The following is a 21854-nucleotide window of genomic DNA, read 5'->3' as shown; positions in this document are numbered from 1 at the left end:
GCCCAAGATGGCGGCGGGCGCGGCGGGCGCCGCCTTTGTTGGGCGCGGGGCCGGGCGGCGGCGGCGGCGCGTGCGCGCTGTGGCGCGGCCAGAGGCGGCTGCGGCGGGCGGCGGTGAAGAACCGGCCCCGGCCCTGCCCGGCCACGGCCCCTGCCCGCGGCCCACGGCTCGGAGCGGCGCCCGCGTGGATGGGATGGAAGCGGGACCCTCGGGAGCAGGTAGCGGGGGGGACACTGGGGGTGAGGAGTGAGCAGCGTGCGCTGAGGGAGGCTGCAAGGGGCGGGCGGGTGCACGATGCGGGCCGGGGAGCCCCGCTGCGGGGGCTGGGGGTCTGTAACGGGGAGATTGGGGGTACCGGGAATGCAGTGGGGAGCGGGGAATGTGCAGTGGGGGGCGATGCTTTGGGGAGCGGTGGGGGCTGTAGTGTGGTACCGGGGTCTGGTGGGGGTGAGCAAAGGGGCCCGTGCGGGGCCGAGGCGGGGGGACAGGGCCGGGGGTCGTGCCTCGTTGGGGTGTGGGGTATCCCAGAGCGCTGCGCGACCCTGGTGCAAAGGGGCTGTTGTGCACAGAGCTGCAGCATCCCCCCGGCTCCCCATTGTCCCCCCCAGCTCCTCATCTTCCCCGCGCCTCCGGCGCAGTGTTCGGGGGCCTCAGGCCGGGAGCTGGCGTGGGGCCGGCGATGCTCGCGTCGTGACAGCACCGAGCGGGTGCTCACCCCGCGCCGGGGCATGCGCGGAGCCGGGGCTGTGCGTGGCCGGCTGCCGGTGAGGGCCGAGCCCCGGCGTCACCCCGTGTGCCCCCAGCCTGCTCACACCCGGCTGCAGCCGGGACCAGCGCTTGGCGCTTTCCTCACCCCTTCACACCGGTTCGTTCTGCGGGGTTGGGAACGCTGCTGCCCGAAATTCACCGTCCCGGTCTCGCTCTCACACCCGATGTGAGCATCGCAAACCGGTGCTGCAGAAGGAATTTGGTGCCTGAAATAAGGCAGATGGGAGCAATGGGGACTGGGGACCTCTGCCCTTTCGTGCAGGCGCGTTTGCTGCCTGCTGTAACGCGCTGACATGGTGAGATTTTGACATAGAGTTGTGCACGTTTACAACCAAACGTCGATCCTTCTGTATGGCATTTAAAGTGTGGCACGGACATCTCTTCGTGTCTCTGTTACCTTCTGGCTGCCAGCGCTTTGTGCTTGGGGCTGATTTATTGGCATTGGGAAGCTGTGATTTGGCATCATGGGCTTTGCTGGTGCCTCGGAGCGATAGTGGGGCTGCTGCAGTGGGGCAATGCAGATAACGCTGCCTGCGCCTTCCTACCAGCCTTCACTTTCTCTGTTAAGGTGCTATAAGATATTGTTATCTTGGATGGGATGGGGATGGGTTTGGGTTTCAGTTCCACTGATGGGGGCTGTGCTGGGAGCAGGGACTCTGCTCCCTTTCCTCCCCATATCTGCCTGCGGGATGTCTGCTCCCACCCGTGTTCCCCTGCATCCAGGGGAGATGTTTTCCCTGTGCTGCAGGAGCTACCACAGATCCCACCCTGCCTTAGCATGCCTTTGCCTGCTGATGGACTCCAGATGCAGGGCTGAGGCTCCTGGTTGAGCCCTGATGATGCTGGACTGTGACAGGTCAGGTTGATAAAGCAGAAATCCAGCATGTGCCTGGATGTGCCTGACCTGAAGACGCCTGGAAGGGTGGTGGGGGAACATGGGACATGCTGTGACCCACAGGCACTGCGCAGGGGCACACGTGTGTGCGGTGGTTTGAAAACTAAACTCATTTCCCCCCAACTCTTAGTTTTCTTTATCCCTCACAAACTTCCTAAACACTGTTAACATTAACCGATGTCTTCCTGTGCTCAACCCTGCGACACCCCCGAAGCTGTTGGATCGCTTTATCTTCAGGAAACATGACATCGCGTGTGCCTGTTTCTGGGATGGGATTGTACCAAGAAACAGAGCTGGGAGAAGCACCTTGCCTGGAGACACGGCGCGTATGGGTTATCTCTAAACACTTCTGCAGCCTCCCTCTTAACCCCAGGAAGAACAAAACAGAGACACGTTATTAAGGTGGCAGACACTAAAAAGAAGCCAAACCAGGCAGAGAAGCACTGCTCTTTCAGCAGGGTGATCTGTGGTGGAGCTACAGGAGGCTTCTAACCACTGGAGACCCCAGCCTCGGGCTCTGCAGGGCTGCCCATGGTGCAGGGACATGGAGAGGAGCCGGCATTGCCTTTGTCCTGTCCCCTCCGGCACCGGGGGCTGCCTTTGTCTGGTGCTCCCAGCTCTGCGTGGCCACGGCTGCTGCCTGGATGTGTGTGAGAGCAGAATGAGACCCCGTGGGTAGGCAGGAGGGCTGTCAGCCTGCACCCAGGCCAGGCACTGCTGCGGTGCGGGGTCACACAGCCTGGTGCGCTCACCAGAGGTGGTGGCAGTCATGGTGCTGGGTGCTTCTTGGACCCCATCAGAGGGACCAGAAAGGGGGATATGGAGCTGCTGGGCAGGCAGGGCCAGCAAGACCCTCATGGGTTTGCTCATGCCAACATGGGTCAAAGCTGTGTCCATGCTGCTGGCATCGCCGCACTGCTCTCCCTGGAGCCAAAGGTGCTGGTTTGTGATCCCAGGGAATGGAGCAATGGAGGTGGTGATGCTTTTGCTGCTCTGTTATGCTCTGTCACAGCATCTGTGGGTTCATTCCGTGGTCCAGCGTTGGCTGCGTCGGGGCAGGTTTATAATTTGGCACTTTTGTTTGTCACCCGTGATTCCCAAGAGGGAAGTTGAGCTTTGACACGGCACAGCAATGCCCTTTGTAGCACTTGGTGTCGAAGATACGAAGAGCTGTCTTGTTTTCAGCAGTAAATATTGTAATAAACCAGATTATAGCCCGTTGTGGCACATGTCTTGTGTGCAGCTACTACAGTGCAGGGCAGGAGCAGCGCTTGGCCAGCTCAGGTTTTCCCTCAGAAGATGGACTCTGGTGGACACAGGATGGATTTAATGCAGCTGGAGCCCTCTGCCCCATGTGGGCATGAACTACCTGAACTCAGTGTAGCGTTGAACCAAAAAGCCTCCGCAGCTGCATGAACTCGGTTGTGCTCAGGGCGACTCGGGAAGGAGCAGGCGGCCCGTGCGATGTCTGGGGTGGCAGGGATAAGGTGGTGCTTTTGGAAGTCTGGGCTCCGTGGGACAGCATCAGTCACTTGGAGCCAGCAGGTCTGGAGACGTTGAACCTGGAGATTGGGAAAGCCAATTGCTCATCCCGTTTGCAATTGCCTTTCCTTCTGGTGCTGCCACTTGCCTCGCCTCCTGATGGAGGCTTTTCACTTCTCAGGCGGGTTGCTGGGCCTGGTTTCTAGCTGGAGGTGGCTCAGGTCAAGGATGGAGCTCTGTGTGTCCGGTGGCGTTGGTGTGTTCTGCTCCCCTCTGATTCCTGGCTGTGTTTTGGGGGCCGGGTGCGTGGGGAAGGGGCCGTCGCAGGCCCGCTGCCGCCGCCGCAATCAAACTCCCTTTTGTCTCGCCCCATTCCCGTGGCCCCTCGCCTGAATGCGGCGCTGGAGGGGATTTCAATGACATGGTAATTTCATGCCGTCCCACCGGCGGCGTTGCCGTTGGGCAGTGGGTCGTGTTCCCCAGCTGTTACCATAAATAACAGCAACAAAGCATATTCCAGAGCTAATTCCCCAAACGCCCTTGCACCTTGGCAGCGCTGCCCTCCCCAGCATCTCTGCCCGATGGTGCTTCCCAGCTAAGGAGTGACGGGGACGATGCTCCCGCCGCCGGCGCGTCCCCAGGGCACGGCTTTTGTGTGCCAAAGTCTGTGATTTCTCCCGGGCCGCTGCATTTCTAATGGCAGGCGGATTTCATCCCGCTCACTGCCCGCATTGTGCGCAGGAACAACACTGCCCCTCCAGCCCCCGGCCCGGCCGCCCGCATTTACATGACAAAGTGGCAGCCTGTACAGCTTCGCCATGGAGAGTCCAGATATGCAGGAGCCCCCCTGTCTATGGGTGGTTTGGGTGGGTTTTAAGGAGTTTTCTCCTCCCGAGGGGAACCGTCACATTTTGTCGTGCTGTGCCTGCCACAGCGTCCTCCGAGCCAGGCAGAGGGTGCCTTTTGGGAGGACTTGCACTGAAGCACGTCAGTGGGGGACCCTGAGCATCCTGGTGTGGTCAGGGATGAGCCCACCCTGCGTGCTCAGCAAAGGGCTTTGGGAGCTCTCCCACCTGGGCCAAAGCAGTCAATGCCAGGCCAGAGCCGCAGTTGCATCCTGCAGCTCCCATCCGGCGCTGAGCATCAGCCCTGGTCCCCCTCCCTGTGCTGGCTGATCCCATGTCACCACTCTTACAACGAGCCATGTCCTGGGTAGGCAGCACTGCACCAGGCTGTGCTTTTTGGGTGTCAAAGTGATTTAGAAAGGAAAAGTCATTATTGCTCCCTGCTTTGCTGGGTGAGCTCTGGGCGGGTGGCACGAGCCCTGCAGCGAGCCTGGGGCTGGGCTGCCAGGATGCCTGCCCCTTCTCATCGCATTCGAGGGCTGTGTGTGTGCTATTGCCAAAATAACCCCCTCTGAGTCAGCCCAGAGCTCAGTGCTGCTCCTGTGTCCTCCCCTGGCCTCTGCAGAGCATCTCCCTGCCATCGCGGTGCTGCTCCGTGCAGCCAGGCTGCCCTGTTACACTGCCGCGTGTTTGCAATATCTCGTGGCTCTCATCAAACTCCTGAGCCAAATTTTGTGTTCCTGGGGGCTGACTCCTTCCTCTGTGATTCACGGTCCTCATTGTCGGGCTTTACATTCACAAAGCGTCCAGAGAGGCTCTGTACAGCAGTTATTTTGGGGCTGACCGGTGCAGTGCCGGGGTTGTGGGATGGGCGCGGGACAGTTCGGTCACCCCTTGGCAGCGTGGCTCCTGCCAACACCAAACCACCTTCAGCTCCTCTCCAGAGCTGTGGCTGCTGCCCTGTGTCCCCTACTTCTGCAGGGACACTGTTGGCACGTGGAGGTGGGCACATGGAGATGCTGCCCTGTCTGTACACGGCTGCTGGGGTGAGAAGGTCCGGAAAAGGTGCTGGCCTTGAGAGCTGCGTTCAGCTCTGGGGCAACAGCACAAGAGGGGTGTGGAGCTGCTTGAGTGAGTCCAGAGGAGGCCATGGAGATGCTGTGAGGGCTGGAGCAGCTCTGCTCTGGAGCCAGGCTGAGAGAGCTGAGCTGGGGCAGCCTGGAGAAGAGAAGGCTCCTGAAGGGGAGACCTGAGAGCAGCTCCAGTGCCTAAAGGGGCTGCAGGAAACCTGGAGAGGGGCTTGGGACAAGGGCCTGTAGGGGCAGGACAAGGGGAATGGCTTGAACCTGGGAGAGGGGAGACTGAGATGAGCTCTTAGGCAGAAGCTCTTCCCTGTGAGGGTGCTGAGGCGCTGGCCCAGGGTGCCCAGAGAAGCTGTGGCTGCCCCATCCCTGGCAGTGTTCAAGGCCAGGTTGGACACAGGGGCTTGGAGCAAGCTGCTCCAGTGGAAGGGGTCCCTGCCTGTGGCAGGGGTTGGAGCTGGAGGAGCTTTAAGGTCCCTTCAGCCCAAGCCATTGCAGGTTCTGTGATGTAGTTGCAGGGAAGGCAACAGCGAGGGGCTGTGCTCCGGCAACTCTTACAAGTGGGCTGCGCAGTTTCTCACTTGAGAGGCAGGGCTGGGACCGGAGGCTTCAGCAGCGCTGGCAAATGCCTCAGATTGCAAACCATCACTTCGGGATGCATCAGCTTGCAGCCAGGAGCTGGCCATTGCCAAGAAATGTTCGTCATGTGGGAACATGAATTACACCGTGAGGAGCTCCTCTGAGCATCGCTTTATTAACACGAGCTGCCCCCAGAGCGTGGTGCAGCCGGTTGTGGCCGGGGGGGCTGGCAGTTGCCCTGGTCCTGCAGCAGCTGCCTGTGCCTGTGGAGATCCTGATCTTACTCCTTGAACTGCTCTGAGTCCCATCCTGCCTTGTCCAAAGAGATGCTGGGGCCAGGTTAGCCCCAGGCTCGGGGTTCCCAGCAGAGTTTGGAGCTCCCAGGCTTATGGCTTTGTGGGAAGTTCAGCCCCGGGTGCTCCCAGGGCTCATCCCATCCCCTTGGTGTCCTGCCCCTTGCTGGCCTTCCATCAGCAGGAGAAGTCTCGCAGAGATGAGGTGCAAAAGTGAAAAGCAGCTCTGCAGCTCAGTTCTGCTGCTCTTCTGGTTTTCCACTTCCGATATTTTTAGCCTGGAGCTGAAATTTGGATTGAAAAAGCAAGTGGATGGGAGCAAGGGGTGCTAAGAGCACCGTGTGTTCAGGAGCCTGAATGGGAGCCGGGCCGCTGCTCGGGGCTGCCATGGACAGTTGGCCACGCAGATGGAGCGCTGCGAATACCCATACGCTGCGCTCCCTGCACCCAGCCCAGCCGGCTGAGGCCTCATGGGGTTAGAGAGACAACAGAAGATGGAAACAGGGATAGGAGGAGATGGGAAGAGTGGGACCGGTGCAGGCAGGGCAGATCTCACCTCGGAGAGCAGCGGTGTTGAGCTCTTCTTTGGGGTTGTTTTATAAGATACCTTGGACTCCAAAGGTGCTATCAGATCAGAAACACAGCTCAGCCCTGGTACTCATCCCTGCATCTCCAGAGCTTCCTTAGTCTGTATAATGGGCCTGGTGGAAAAAAGTGTACTTCCCTCTTTATGGGTTTGGGGCTGTGCTGCTTGAAGTGGGGATTTGGGGTTGGTTTTTTGCTACCTGTCATAATTCATAGGGAGGTGCACCAGGACATAGGTGTGTGTGGTCAGGAGTCCCTTGTCCTCTGAAGGTCTGTACTGCTGCCACACATGGTCCTGGGTGAGTTCCTTTCCCTAAGGCAAAGCAGGGATTCTGTGCTGGAGGATGGTTTGACATCCGCACGGCACAGCAGAGCAGAGAGCTTGGCACTGCCCTTGGACAGCTTGGCTGGGGCCATCGCTTGCCAGATGGTGCCCAGGGAAGCGGTTTCCAGCTGTGCTGGTCCAAATTCTGCCACCACCACCTCCTGCCAGGAGCAGTAAGGAGGAGACCTCCTGGTTTGGATGCAGTGATGCAGAGCGCTGTGACTGCATCGTCTGCCTGTCCTCCCAGCCCTCCTGACCGGTTCTCTCCTTGCAGCTGCAGGCGCATACCTGCCCCCCTTGCAGCAGGTATTCCAAGCGCCACGTCGGCCTGGGATAGGAACTGTTGGGAAGCCCATCAAGCTCTTGGCCAACTACTTTGAAGTGGACATTCCCAAGATTGATGTGTATCACTATGAAGTGGATATCAAGCCCGACAAATGCCCACGCAGAGTCAACAGGTAAGGCAAGTATTAGAGGTTTTGGCACTCATTCCCTGCTTCCAATTTCCTTGTGGAGGCTCCATAAGTGCCTGTCTCTATCTTCACCAGTGGAAGCCATCAGGGTGACATTGTGGCAGGGCCACAGTGATGTCCAGTGCCCACGTGTGGCTGGACCCCACCGGTCGTGTTTGTGCAGCGCTGGTTCCTGCCCCTGGCAGCCTCGGAGGTCATGTCCCTGCTTCTTCAAAGCAGCTGTGCTATTTTGGCAGTGATCCTTAGTTTAAAAATAGCAGCTCAGACCTTGGGTCATGATGTACTTCTCTGTTCTTTGTTTTCCTTTTGATGTCCTGTTCTCTGCCTGTCCCCTCCCACCCTGTGTGTGCCGAAGCCAGTGAACCAAGCAGGGCAAGACCAAGGCCCTCCTGCCCCAGGGGAATCAGCTCTGCTCTCTGGTGCCCCATGGCTCAGCAGTGCCCTGAGAAGGGACCAGGCTGTAAAGAAACCAGCAAAATGAACCTGTTCCTTCTCTCCCCCCGTCCCTCTTTCTTGCCCCCTCACCTGCATAGGGAAGTTGTGGAGTATATGGTACAGCACTTCAAACCGCAGATCTTCGGCGACCGAAAGCCAGTCTACGATGGGAAGAAGAACATCTACACTGTCACAGCCTTACCCATTGGAAACGAGCGGGTAAGAAGGGGTAATAAGCCCCGTACTGGCAGCGTGACCTGTCTCCAGTCCGGGAGGGACAAGCTAAAACTGACCCTTTCCCCTTGTGCCTGCTGGGATGCCATGATCATAGAATCCCAGCCTGGTTTGTGTTGGAAGGGACCTTAAAGCTCATCCAGCACCATCCGCTGCCACGGGCAGGGACCCCTTCCACTGGAGCAGCTTGCTCCAAGTCCCTGTGTCCAACCTGGCCTTGAACACTGCCAGGGATGGGGCAGCCACAGCTTCTCTGGGCACCCTGTGCCAGCGCCTCAGCACCCTCACAGGGAAGAGCTTCTGCCTAAGAGCTCCTCTCAGCCTCCCCTCTGGCAGGTTAAAGCCATTCCCCTTGGCCTGTCCCTACAGGCCTTTGTGATTGCTTCCCCTTCCCTTCTGCACGCAGGTGGACTTTGAGGTGACAATCCCAGGGGAAGGCAAGGACAGGATATTTAAGGTCTCCATCAAATGGATGGCCATCGTGAGCTGGCGCATGCTGCACGAGGCCCTGGTCAGCGGGCAGATCCCCGTCCCCCTGGAGTCCGTTCAGGCGCTGGATGTTGCCATGAGGCACTTGGCTTCCATGAGGTACCTGCATAAGGGGAGGGGGCGGCTGCTGTGGCTGGGACTGGCCTTGGTGGTCTTTGGGAGGAGGTGGCTGTGCTGCTCTGGGTGCTCCTGCAGAAGAAAGAACCAGGGTGATGCAGCCGCAGTGCGGGCAATGGCTCAGAGGAGCTGTGGGGTGCTCTGGTCGCTGCTGGTGAGCACTGTTTGACCTGGTGTGCCCTGGTTTGCAGGTACACTCCTGTGGGTCGCTCCTTCTTCTCCCCTCCCGAAGGCTACTACCACCCCCTGGGAGGCGGCAGGGAGGTCTGGTTCGGTTTCCACCAGTCGGTCAGGCCTGCCATGTGGAAGATGATGCTCAACATTGATGGTGATATATTTATTCATGCTGGGGAACTGCAGTGGTAGGGTTGGGTGTGTTGAGGGGAGCTGGATCCAGATGAGTCTTGGCCAGGTCCATCTGCTGGGAGAGAGCAGAGACACATTGTGGTGTTTGTCCTGCAGTGTCGGCCACCGCTTTCTACAAAGCCCAGCCCGTAATCGAGTTCATGTGTGAGGTCCTGGACATCCGGAACATCGACGAGCAGCCGAAGCCCCTGACGGACTCGCAGAGAGTGCGTTTCACCAAGGAGATCAAAGGTAGAGCACTGGGGACCCGTCCCCAGCTGGATGCTGCCCAGACACCGCCTGTGGCTCATCTCCCATTCAGCCCCTGCAGTGATGGGGAGAACCGGAGCTCCACATTGAACAGGCCTTTACTCTGCTGTGTCTCCCTGTCTCACATCAGGTCTGAAAGTGGAGGTTACCCACTGTGGGCAGATGAAGAGGAAATACCGCGTGTGTAACGTTACCAGGCGGCCGGCCAGCCACCAGACGTAAGGCGGGTGGGAAGCTGCCCTTGGAAAAATCTGAGCTGTTCTCCTTTTGGCATCTGCTGGTGTCGTTAGGGAAAGGCTGTGATGGCAAAAAGAGATGTGTTTGGGGCTCTGCAGCCAGTGTGGGCTGTGGTGAAGGCAAGCAGGATGAGGGGACAGGAGGAGAGCAGAGGATGCTTTGTCCGGCAGCTAGTGCGCTGCAGCAGGCAGAAGCTGGCATGCCAGGAAGTGTCCTAGTTTTTACCTCTGAGTTTGGTGGGGTTTTGTCTTTTTTAAGATAGACACTGCCACAGCAGAAGCTTTGTCAGGGAACAAAGTGATGCCCTGCCTTGAAATCGTGTGTGTGTATCAGGGAGCATGCTGGGCCAGGGCACTCCTTGGTGTCAGGGGCTGCCCTGCTCCCTGCAACAGGACAAAACCACCCCAAACAAAGAAACACAGCAGGAAATCCTGGCTCGTGCTGTGCAAACCCAAGCGCTGGCAGAAGATCTCCCAGTTCTTGCCCATTCCCAAACCAGTGGTGCCTGCTCTGGCCGGTGCTGTGAGGCTTTGGAGCCCCCACTGCAGCAGGGATACCTCCGTGACCACAGCCACGTTTCCTGTTGCACAACCCCATCTCCAGGTGTATCTCACTGGGGTTCATGTGTGTGTCACCCCGTGCATCCCGCTTCCCTGGTGCTCTGGCATCTCTGAGGCTTTGTAACTGCAGGAGGAATGCAATGTCTCGCCAGGGTGTTCGGGCTGGCTCTCCTCAGTTCGGCCTCCCTAAAGAATATTGGGTCAATTCTTCATTTTCACAGAGCTCTCTGTGGAGCTGGAGGCAGCTGGTGCTGGGTATCGCGCCCTGGTTATGTGCGCAACACAGCACCCCCTCAGCCCTGATCCCTGTGGGTTTGAAGGGAGATGCAGCCTTCTTGCCCCCCCAGCTCTGCCCACCCTGGAGCTGCTGCCCTGTACCAGGAGAGGGTGGTTAACCTGGAGCTCAGCTCGGATCCCAGGGAAGGCACCAAGCACAGAAGTCCTCCGGAGTGCCAGTGTGCTGTACTTATGTACCTGACAGTGGCATGCGTGGCATGTCCTGCAACAAACATTTGCCCTGATTAGCTGGATTAGTGAGGGAGAGCTTTATTTAGGGACCCGAGTCCCACGCTGGCGGCAGAGTATTTTTGACTCCATTCCTGAAAATACCTCCGTTGTGCTCTTTATTCTTTTATGGTAGCTCGGGATGGGAGCCTGCCTGTCCCCTCTCTTCCCAGCCAGAGTAAGTAGTGCTTCAGGTCTGGAAGTGTCTGTTCTGAGTAGGTGCACCTTTGTGTCCTGCCTCTGCCAGGTTTCCCCTGCAGCTGGAGAGCGGTCAGACAGTGGAGTGCACAGTGGCTCAGTACTTCAAGCAGAAATACAACCTGCAGCTGAAATACCCCCACCTCCCCTGTCTCCAAGTTGGCCAGGAGCAGAAGCACACGTACCTGCCCTTAGAGGTGAGTATCAGCTTGTGTGTTGTGAGCACGAGTTGCCTCAGTGTTGTCCTGGCAAGAGCTTCAGGCTGGTTTTGGGTTCTTTGCAGGGCTTGAATGCTGTGCCCATGGGGCAGCTCAGCGGTGGTCCCCCATGTCTCGCCTGTCCCTAATGTGAAGCTGCTGTCTCTCCCCTCCCATGCAGGTGTGTAACATCGTGGCAGGCCAGCGGTGCATCAAGAAGCTCACAGACAATCAGACATCAACCATGATAAAAGCAACAGCCAGGTCTGCCCCAGACAGGCAAGAGGAGATCAGTCGCCTGGTACGTGGCACGAGGGATGGAGGGATGGTGTTTGAGCTGTGGCTCTGATAGCGGGTACAGCATCATGTCTGTGATGCACCTTGTTGTGGTCCTGCTCCTCAGCTGCTCTGCGCTGGAGTGCTGCAGCCTGCTCAGGAGATGCTGGTGGGATTAATGGCCTGGGTTTATTCCCCTCTTCCCAGTGAATCCCTGGTCAGAAATGCTCGCATGGGTATAATGGACACATGCATAGAGGAGCCCAGCTGAAAGTGACTGTGGAAACTTGTGTACAGCAAATTCACGCTAATGGAACCTGATCCAAAGGGAGCTGGAACTAAAAATAGCAAAACAAATTAGAGAAATGACCCTGGCTGTGGGTGACTGTGGGGACTGTGTTGTGGGGCTGTGGTACAGGAGCTCTGTCTGCAGGTCAGCCGGGGGCAAGGCAGGGGAAAGCAATCCTTGCTCTGCTCTGCATTGGTCAGTGTGCTCAAAAATGAGGTCCCCCATGGGTCAGTTTGGTTTGACCCTTTGTGTTAAACCACTTGGCCTTTCCTTACAGAGAGGTCTGCAGCTCTGTAGAGACCAGGACTTGAAAGTGCCAGCTGAAGCTGCGTGGGGTGCAGCAGTTGGTCTCACTCCTTCCTATGGCCTTTCCTTCCCTTTGCAGATGAAGAACGCCAGCTACAACCTGGATCCATACATTCAAGAGTTTGGGATCAAGGTTAAGGATGACATGACGGAGGTGACGGGGAGGGTCCTGCCAGCTCCCATCCTGCAGTACGGAGGCAGGGTAAGCAGGGCTGCACTGCCTGGGTGCGGAGCTGTGTTGTGCAGAGAGGCCTTCACACCAGAAAATGTTTCTTTCTGAGCAAAACTTGTGCTGCCTTCATGTGTGTGAGGTAGAGCAGGAGTTTTTTATCACAGGGCTTTGGGTTTGGGGTTGTTTTATCAATATAAGTGTCATGAAAGTTGTAACCAAGAGTCATGCAGTGACAAAAGTGTGAGCTGAAGGGGAAAGGGATGCTCAGGGCAAGCAGCTTGGGTGAATTTTCCATCACTGCTGAGGAACTGAGATGGGGAATTGCCCATGGCTGACCCTGGCAGTGCAGGGAGCTGGTGAGGGCATCTGGCTTGGCAATAGGGAGCACAACCACAGCACGTGCTCCCTGGGGCAGTGCTCTGACTGTCTGTTTGCCTTGCAGAACCGGGCCATTGCAACTCCCAACCAGGGCGTGTGGGACATGCGAGGGAAGCAGTTCTACAACGGCATTGAGATCAAAGTCTGGGCCATTGCTTGCTTTGCCCCACAGAAGCAGTGTCGAGAGGAGGTGCTGAAGTAAGGAAGGGGGCAGCCCGTGCGGGTGGAGGGAGCTGTGGCTCGGGGGGTCCCCCCCTGCTGCTCCCAGCCTGGGGCCGCACATCCTCCATCACTGATACCTGATGTGTACGCAGCTGAATTAATTGCTTGTGGTACAAGTTTGATCTGAGTTCACACTTGGGTGTTCAGTCTTGTTTCTGTTGGTTGATCCAGGAAGCCTGACTGTTTGTGCTGGCTGCAAACAGCCGTCACAGAGCCTGCCAGGGTGGGGTGAGCACATTGGCACATGTGAGCTGACAGTCAGGCTCTGCTCGATCTGCTCTTTGCATCAGGTAGCTGCAGTATTGTGATCTGATACTGCCAGCCCAAAAGCTGTATTGAACTCTTCTAAGCTGGCTCTCCTCAGAGAGATGGGGCTGTGAGGGATGTTGAAATAAATTTCCCCATACTTCATCTGAAATACTATAATTCATGTAGGAAACATCCTGACTTGCCATGGGTTTTTATTACAGAGCAGTGTGAGGCTTTCTGAAAAGCTTTGGTAGCTTAGACATTCTCTGCTGTGTTAGCAAAGTGACACCGAGTGGGGAGAGACACCACGCTCCTCCTCTGACTCCTTTGGGGCAGAGCTGGGAGCTTTCTTCTCCCTTGAGCTCTCTCTGCATCAGGTTTATCCTTGGTAATCCAAAAACCCAAAGTGTGGCTGAGCACTTTGGTTTGGTTTTGCAAATCACCTGGAGATGAGCAGGTTTGCTCCCCCTTCTCCAGCCTTCCACCAGAGGATGGCTGATGGCCCCATCCCTTCAGGAAGTCAGTGTTGGGGTAGGAGGGCACCAAGAGGGGACAGGTCAGCTCTAACAAGTGCTGATCTTACACTTCCTGCACCAATGCACTTGCTGGATGCTGCAGAGCTGCAGGTGATGTCCCTGTGTCTGTCCTGACCTGCTCCAGTCAGGGGTCTCCTCTCGCTCGGTGCCGTGCAGGACAGCTCTGGGCTCACTGCTTCTCCTCCCGGGCACAGGAACTTCACAGACCAGCTGCGCAAGATCTCCAAGGATGCAGGGATGCCCATCCAAGGCCAGCCCTGCTTCTGCAAATACGCCCAGGGTGCAGACAGTGTGGAGCCCATGTTTCGACACCTCAAGAACACCTATTCAGGGCTTCAGCTCATCATTGTCATCCTGCCAGGGAAGACACCGGTGTACGGTGCGTGTGGGGCTGGGGCGAGCGGGGAGAGGAGAGGGCCTTTCCCTCTGTGCTCCTCCTGCTGTGGTTTCTCTCCCTGTTTCCAAGGATGCTGCTGGCAGCGGCACATTGCTGATTGTCTTGTGCTCATCTGCTTCCTCTGCCCGCAGCCGAGGTGAAGCGTGTTGGGGACACCCTCCTGGGAATGGCCACGCAGTGTGTCCAGGTCAAGAACGTGGTGAAAACCTCCCCGCAGACCCTTTCCAACCTCTGCCTCAAGATCAACGTCAAGCTCGGGGGGATCAACAACATCCTCGTGCCTCACCAGCGGTGCGTACAGCTCCTGCCTCTCATGGTTTTGGGACTTGATTCCTAAGTTCCTGGCAGTGCTGCCTGCCTGGATTTACCAGGGAAAGAGGGAGCCTGTGGGTGGCTGTGTGAAGTAGCTCTTTGAAATGGAGGTTTTCAGCCTGTCTCGCCTTGTAGTCAGCTGCTGATGTGCTCAGGCCAGAGCCTGGAAGTCAGGAGATGTTATCTGTGTGATCTGTTCATCTCCGTTGGGCTGTGCATCACCTTGACATGGCCCCAGATGCCTGACTGCTGCTTTCTCTTCTCTCCCACCAGCTCTGCTGTCTTTCAGCAGCCAGTGATCTTCCTTGGAGCTGATGTCACTCACCCACCGGCAGGAGATGGGAAGAAACCCTCCATAACGGCTGTAAGTTCCTTGTCCAGAGCCAGGCATGGTGCCCAAAAGCCCTGCAGGGATGCAGGAGCTTGAATGGGACTCGTGTGTCCCATGAGGTCCCTGTGGTGACACCTCTCGAGGTGGTCCCGTGCTCTTCTGAGTGTCCTCATCCCACTCAAGGGGAGGTGGGTCCCTGATCCCCTCCTGCCTCTGCTGCGGTTTTGGGGAGCCACTGGGAGAGCTGGCAGCTGCCAGCAGATGGGGCTGGTGATGTGCTACACCCCATGAGTGCTGTCAGACAGGGACAGGGTGTGAGGGGAGCTGGGTGCTGCCATGGTGCTCCCTGGAATCATCCCTGGGCATCCCCATCCTTCAGTGCAGCCCTAGGAGGGACCTTCCCCAGCCAGGAGAGCTGGGGCTTGGGAGATGAGGGGAAACTGGGCTGCTTCTGGGCCTTTTGGGGAGGAGGATTTGCCTTCGCCTCAAATGAGTAATGAGCATCCATCCATGAAGTGCCAGTGGCATGCTGGTGGGGCTGGGTGGCAGGTCGTGCCCTTCGCCAGGCTGTAGGACGTTGTTACAGTGAGGGAGAGTGTCAGGTTCAATTAAGCACGTCAGCATTTTCCTACTAAGTTCTTAACTTTCCAGGGCTCCCAGCTCAGGTTTTCCTTGGCATGCGAATGCATTTTTGGAACGAGTGGGTTTTTTCTTCATTAGCAGGGGTTGGGAAATGCTTTTGGCTCTTTGCTGTAGGTGTGGGTGGGACAGAACAGGCTGTTTCCTGGCGGCAGCGCTGCTCCTCTGAAAACATCTTCTGTGTTTTGCTGTGCAGGACCACGGCAGGGCTTTTTTTATCTTCGTTTTCATGAGAGCTGTTTTGAAGCTGCAGGGGAGGAGAAGGGCAGCGCCTTCACATAGCCTTGATCTTGTCCTTGGTGCGCTGTTAACTGGACAATAGAAGGGGGTCCGTGGCTGAAGCCAAAGGAAACATTTCTGTTGTGCACATGAGCTCTGATGGTGCAGCCCAGACCCTAGAGCTCCATTTGGGAATGGCTTTAACCTGCCAGAGGGGAGACTGAGATGAGCTCTTAGGCAGAAGCTCTTCCCTGTGAGGGTGCTGAGGCGCTGGCACAGGGTGCCCAGAGAAGCTGTGGCTGCCCCATCCCTGGCAGTGTTCAAGGCCAGGTTGGACACAGGGGCTTGGAGCAAGCTGCTGCAGTGGAAGGGGTCCCTGCCCTGCCCTGTCCTGCTGGGGCAGAGCAGCAGCAGCCCCCACAGCCACTCGCTGGCACCAGCCAAGTTGTCTCCCTGGAAATTCCCATAAACACTGCAAAGGGCACGGCAGAGTGAAACCAGGATGTGGTCCCGACCGGGGATGTCCCTTTTGGGCTCTAGTTGCCTGTACAGTATTCGCTGTCCCATCTGTTGTGAGCTCGGGTGCTCTGCCCACTGCCAGCTGTGGGTGTTGGAAGCCTGCAGAGGCTGGGAATGTCCCATGTCCCCTCCATCCTTGCTGTTATAACCTGTGGCCCTGGCCTCTGTCACTGCAGGTTGTGGGCAGCATGGACGCCCACCCCAGCCGGTACTGTGCCACGGTGCGTGTGCAGCGTCCTCGCCAGGAGATCATTGAGGACTTGTCCTACATGGTGAGAGAGCTCCTCATCCAGTTCTACAAATCCACCCGCTTCAAACCCACCAGGATCATCTTCTACCGCGACGGCGTTCCCGAGGGGCAGCTCCCGCAGGTGAGGACCCCTCAGATCCTTGTCAGCTCCCTTAGGGGTGGCTGGGTGCCAGTGTGTCCCCTCACTCTGCATGCCCACTGTCTCTCCAGATCCTTCACTATGAGCTCCTGGCAATCCGAGATGCCTGCATCAAACTGGAAAAGGATTACCAGCCTGGCATCACCTACATCGTCGTCCAGAAGAGGCATCACACCCGTCTCTTCTGCGCAGACAAGAACGAGAGGGTGAGTGCCACGGGGTGCCAGGGTTTGTAGGAGGCCCATTCATCCACATCCCTTAGGAAGAGCCAGCCCTGACTGTGCCGAGGGCAAAGCTCACCACTGGCAGCAGAGAGCTCCTGCTTGACTGAAACGTGCTGCTCGGTTGAGTCCTGCATCCATGAGGATTAGGCTGCTTCCAGAAACCCAAACAGCTGTTTGCTGTTATGATGAGTTACCGGGTGCTGATGATCCTGGTGGCTCTCTGGATATAGTCTCTGTCAGCTTGAAAACATCTGTTGTTTTGGTGATAGCTGTAGCCGCTGACGTGACAGGATGAATAACCCCTTGCTTGCTCACAGCTTGTTTGTGTGTGCTGTGCAGTAACATCAGTTGCTGTAGCTTTTCCTAGATTTGGTCTAAATTTAGTGGTTAGATCCTGTCTAACTGAACTCTGGCTCTACCTGAGCATGAAGATTAAACCTTGGGAACTGAGGACAGGTTTTGATCAGGGTGCAGAAGCCCCCGTATTTCCTGGCAGAGACTCTGGCATACTCTCTGTATGGATCCTTGGAGTTCTGCTCCCTTGATCCTCATTTCTGTAGCAGGATGGGCCAGTGCCCAGCTCTCAGCTGCCTGCTTTCCTTCTGGTACTGTTTGCTCTGTCTCCAGGTGATGCCTGGTGTTAATGCTTGCAGGAAATGCCAGCAAGCCTGTGGGGGCAGGGAGCGGAGCAAGATGAGCTGCTGCTGTCCGCTGTTAGGAGCACTCGGGGAGCAGCTCTGCGTAGTGCTCTCAAATTGAGATGCTGAGATGGGGATGCTGCACTGCGGCCCTGGTGCAGGGCGAGTGTGTTATGAACGGTGCTCTAGGCAGCTGGAAATAACCAAACTCTGCAGTATTTGGATCTCTCCCTCTCTTTTTCCTGTAGATTGGAAAGAGTGGGAACATCCCAGCAGGAACAACAGTGGATACAAATATCACCCACCCCTTTGAGTTCGACTTCTACCTGTGCAGTCACGCAGGCATTCAGGTACTGAGCTGCAGAGCTGGCTGTTGTGGTGCTGCTCATTTGCTTTGGCTGTTGTTGCAGACTGTGCTCTCTTGCATCTGACCCAGCCCTGTCAGAGCTCTCTGCAGCTCCAGAGACATGGGCAGCTCCATCCAAACTGCCCTTGCAGTGGTTTTGGCGAGCCGGTGCCGGGACTGCCCTGCTGCAGCATTATATGGCACGTACTTGATTTCTCTTGGAGCCAAGGATCTCTCTAATGAGATTTTCCTCCTTCAGAGTGGCCAATTCAGCAGCTTGTCAGCTGGTGTCTGAGCATGCCGTGCTCACTGGGGCGCCTGGTTGTCAGCAGGGACCTGTTGTCTGGCTGTGGGCGGGAGAGCTGGTTTGCTTTGCAGCTGCCTTTCTTCAGGCAGCCAAGATTAGTCAGAGGCTGTACTGCAAAAATTGCACTCGTTTAATCCACAGCTGCTTCCGCAGGGGAGGCTTCCTGGCTTCCTCTCCTCCTGCAGGGACAGCGGGGAGCTGGCCTGGGTCAGTGAGGAGCTGGTGCGATGCAGTGGCAGGGCATGGGCACGGGGCAGTGGCAGTAATGCTGGTTTGCACATCAGGCTTTCCTGCCTCGTGGTGCCTGCATGCATGTGGGGTTCTCACATTAGGGAAGCACGGGCATCTCTCCTGCTCAGGCTGTCTGGTGGGTTGATTTGGCTGGGGAGGGGATGATGAGGAGACAGAGCAGCACCCCTCATGCTGCCCCCTCTCCTTCCTAGGGTACAAGTCGGCCATCCCATTACTATGTCCTCTGGGATGACAACCGGTTCACCGCGGATGAGCTGCAGATCCTCACGTACCAGCTGTGCCATACCTACGTGCGCTGCACCCGCTCCGTCTCCATCCCGGCCCCGGCGTACTACGCGCGACTGGTGGCATTCAGAGCGCGGTACCACCTCGTGGACAAGGAGCACGATAGGTGAGGGGCTCTCAGACCGCAGGGGTGTTCCAAAGTGCCTGAATCCAGGCAGTGCTGCAGCTGACCCTCACTTGAGGGGAGACCTGCACATAGCTGCATCCTTTTAGGTCCCGGCCTAGGGGGAACTGGGGCTAAAGGAGGGTTAAATCCCATCCCAAGCTAAGCCTCGGCCTGGAGGAGCATCCCTGGGGTGTGTGAGCATTACCAGCCACCGCGAGGTACTGGAATCTCTGCAGTGCCAAGCACAGTAGCTGGCACGCACCGCATCCCTGTACACTGGTGAGATGCCTTCCTGTGCTGCCAGACTCTGCTCTCCAAGGGGTTTTCTCAGCATTCCTGGGGGAAAGGGAAATATGAAATAATTACACATTGGTTTCCTTGATTTTCAGTGGTGAGGGCAGCCATATATCTGGACAGAGCAACGGCAGAGACCCCCAGGCCTTGGCGAAGGCTGTGCAGGTTCATCAGGACACTTTACGTACCATGTACTTTGCTTGAAAGCCTTTTGTTACCTCACTCAAGAAAGCTTTCAGATTTGTAGGAGCCATACAAAAAAGGAAGCATTGGGACACCTTGTTTATTTTCCAATGAGAAATCACTGCAGGGCAGGCAGCGTCGAGTGGAGGCAGGAGACCAGCACCACGGGACAGGGAAGAGCCAACACCTCTGGAGGATCGCAAGAAACCGAGGGTTATTTTTTTGATCATTTTTCCTGGCTTTGCAAAATTTTGACCTGACCAAACACACGAAGGCATTCGAGGAAGGGAGAGCGCTGCTCCCGGCAGGCGGACGCAGGGTGTCGTTTCTAAGATGCAATACTATAGACTCCTGACTGTGAACTGGCGGATTTGGTCCTCCGTTGCCCACCAGGCGCTGGTAGGTATTTTTTGTGTGGGTTGGGGGGAGGGGATTTTTAGAGCCTTAAAACAGAAGACTAGATTTATAAAACTAATATTTTAGAGTATGAGATGCTTTAATGGGTTAAGGGGGACTACAACAAACCAACTAGTTTGTAGGAGAATTCTAACACTAACGGTTCCCCGCCCCCTCAATAATTCCCCCCGTATAATGTAAGGCACCCTAGCACTTAGCTCGGAACTGAGAACTGTCTTCCTTGTGTTAAAAGCTAGTTAGCTGCTGCCGTTTGAAGCAACAGTCCAGACTTTTCCATGGGTGAGTGCCTTACTATGATGCTGCAAAATTTCCATGTTTTTAATCTTGTGAGGAAAACAGTAATCTTGTCTTGATGGTGGTCCATATTTCCATCGGAAGGAGTTGATTTCTATGGTCCTAAGTTGCAGTTTCTGTTCGATCACAACCTCATGGTGGTTAAACTCCATTGAAAGATGTTGCACTTTCACACAGGACACATTTAATGGCTGCTGACCCACTTTTTGTTTTCCGATGTACTATTTGTTATTTAAAACTGTTTCTGACAAATGGGGGCCTCTTCCTCCCATGAGGACAGAAATCACTCTCGGTTGTTTTCCCCCTTTGGTTTCGGTTTTCTTTTTCCCTGAATTTTTATGACGGACACCGGGATTTTTTTACTAAACATTATTTTTATACGAGACCGAGTCTGTTGCCAAACTACGCGAGTCATTAACATTGTCAGAGTTTACATCACCACGCTTCCCGAGGCTCTGCACTCACACCAGAGGTTTCCAACGTTCCCTGTCCCATGAGTGTTGCCAACCACAGTCCGTGCAGCGCTGGGTGCTCCTCAGCACCCACCTCCCATGTGCATTCAGCACGTGTCTGCCCGGGTCGGCTGCTTCCCGAAGTACCATGTACCCCAAATCCAGCACCTCCAAACTGTCCCCCCCCTCTGCTGCTAGGTTTTGCTGCTCTTCGTGTCACGGTGTCACTGATCTCATGCGCAGGGGTTTTGTTTTATTCTGAAAGCACACCAGGGTTGTTCCTTTAGTCAGAATGATGAAATCCTTGTTGTTGTCATGGGGGAAACTCCTACTGAGTTGTGTCTGTAACAGAGAAAAAAGCCTTTTTCCCAACAGTAACGTAGCCACTGCTTTTCAGACTCGTTTTGCCACACAGAACGGCTGTTGTGCACAGCGGGGCAGTAGTAGCAACTCATTCCCAATGCCGTGTGGGCAGATTATCTGGGTTATTTACATGAACGTGTGCACAGCACTTCCTGCAAGAGAGCAAATGATGCGCATGCTCCTCTGGCGCTCTTCAAGGGAAGAGCTTGAAGGGTAATCGTTCTCCTGCCAGCCATGAGCGCGTTCCCAAGGCAGACCCACCACAAGCACTGCCCCATGTCGGGACGCGTGGGTAGAAGCACACCTTTTTGGTTTGTACTTTCTGATGTTTCAACTTGCCTTCATGAAAAGAACCACGTTGGTCATGTTGGCCCCTTGGTCTGTCCCAGCAGTGGGAGTTCACTCGACCCGTTTTCTTTTTCGGGCACCGTGTTTGTGAAAAGTTAAGACATCAATATGCTATGCAAACTAAGTGCTGAGCCCACTGATGCCACGTTTTGTGAAGATCCTGCGTTTAGCACAGTCCAGTTCTTTTGCCTCAAGACGACAGTATTTTGTTTGTATTCTCCTTTGCACCTTGTGTCAACCTCCACTGCTGTATATCTGCAAGGTGACGGGGAGGAGACCAGGAGCTATTCGTGGTCAGTAGGGTAGCAAACTCTTAGGAAGGCTTTTAGAGAGTAGGGAACGCACTAACACTAAGCACCAACATGAGAAGCCTACATTCCTGTACACAAGTGCCTGCATAGTGACACAAATTCAGCACCTCTCCATCTCATCCTCAGAACTCTGGCTCATGTTCCTTGCAAACAAAACGATCCCGGAGGGGCTGTACCCACTCACCTGGTGTTAGAAAGCTCCTCGTTAAGGATAAGATCGGGGTTGAGGTCAAGGTTCTCTCTGCAAATCAGTTTGTTCACCAGCATTACAATGGAAAGCCCCTGGCTGCTGTTTGGCAGCGAGGGGCAAAGGTATTTTGGGTTCTAGTGTTTTATTTTCGTGTTTCAGTTGGGTCTAGGATTCTGAAATGTCTTTTCGTAGCTGTGGCATCGCACATGCCATTTTTAACCATTTGAAAAGAGACAGCGCGGGCATTTACAGAAACAGCTGCTTGCTCTGTAACAATTTTTTGTAACCTTGAGACTTGAAATGTAAAATGGACCTTTAAGATTTGCACTCATTTGTAAGGTGGCTGTTCATAGAAAACTATGAATGAAGACTTGCTGATGTAGCACCTACTTTTAACAGCGTTTTAACTACGTGACAGCTTCACAGCTTCTGAAACTCTCAGCTGTTGACTTGCAGATCGTGTTCTGCCCTTATTTCACCCTCTGCGTTGGGTTTTCATGGGTTTGAATGAATCAGAAAAGCCAAACTCAGTAGCTGCTGTGCCCTTTAAGCCCCGTTTCCATTCTGAAGACATTTAGAAGGGGTTTGAGTTACCCACATGTTTTGTATAATGGACTATGCACTGTACCTTGGACACGGCTCCAGCATTCAGCATTTCTGCCCTTTTCTTGTCCGAGATGCAAACGAGTAACTGCAT

General features: G+C 55.7%; 1 protein-coding gene across 1 annotated transcript; it reads left to right on the top strand.

The window, feature by feature from the left end:
* Nucleotides 1-109: 109 nt before the first annotated feature.
* AGO1 (argonaute RISC component 1) lies at nucleotides 110-18906 on the top strand. The gene is made up of 19 exons (XM_080632446.1): nucleotides 110-218; nucleotides 7129-7312; nucleotides 7861-7981; nucleotides 8403-8584; nucleotides 8794-8930; nucleotides 9065-9199; nucleotides 9348-9435; nucleotides 10766-10913; nucleotides 11095-11214; nucleotides 11864-11986; nucleotides 12399-12532; nucleotides 13536-13720; nucleotides 13870-14029; nucleotides 14324-14414; nucleotides 15935-16129; nucleotides 16219-16353; nucleotides 17258-17359; nucleotides 18106-18305; nucleotides 18695-18906. The coding sequence occupies exons 1-19, from the start codon at nucleotides 194-196 to the stop codon at nucleotides 18801-18803; spliced, it is 2574 nt and encodes an 857-aa protein (XP_080488572.1). The 5' UTR covers nucleotides 110-193; the 3' UTR covers nucleotides 18804-18906.
* The last annotated feature ends 2948 nt before the right edge of the window (nucleotides 18907-21854 follow it).

Source organism: Psittacula echo, assembly GCF_963264785.1.
Source record: "Psittacula echo genome assembly, chromosome: 21".
Lineage (NCBI taxonomy): Eukaryota > Metazoa > Chordata > Aves > Psittaciformes > Psittacidae > Psittacula > Psittacula echo.
This window is presented reverse-complemented; position numbering and strand designations above follow the sequence as displayed.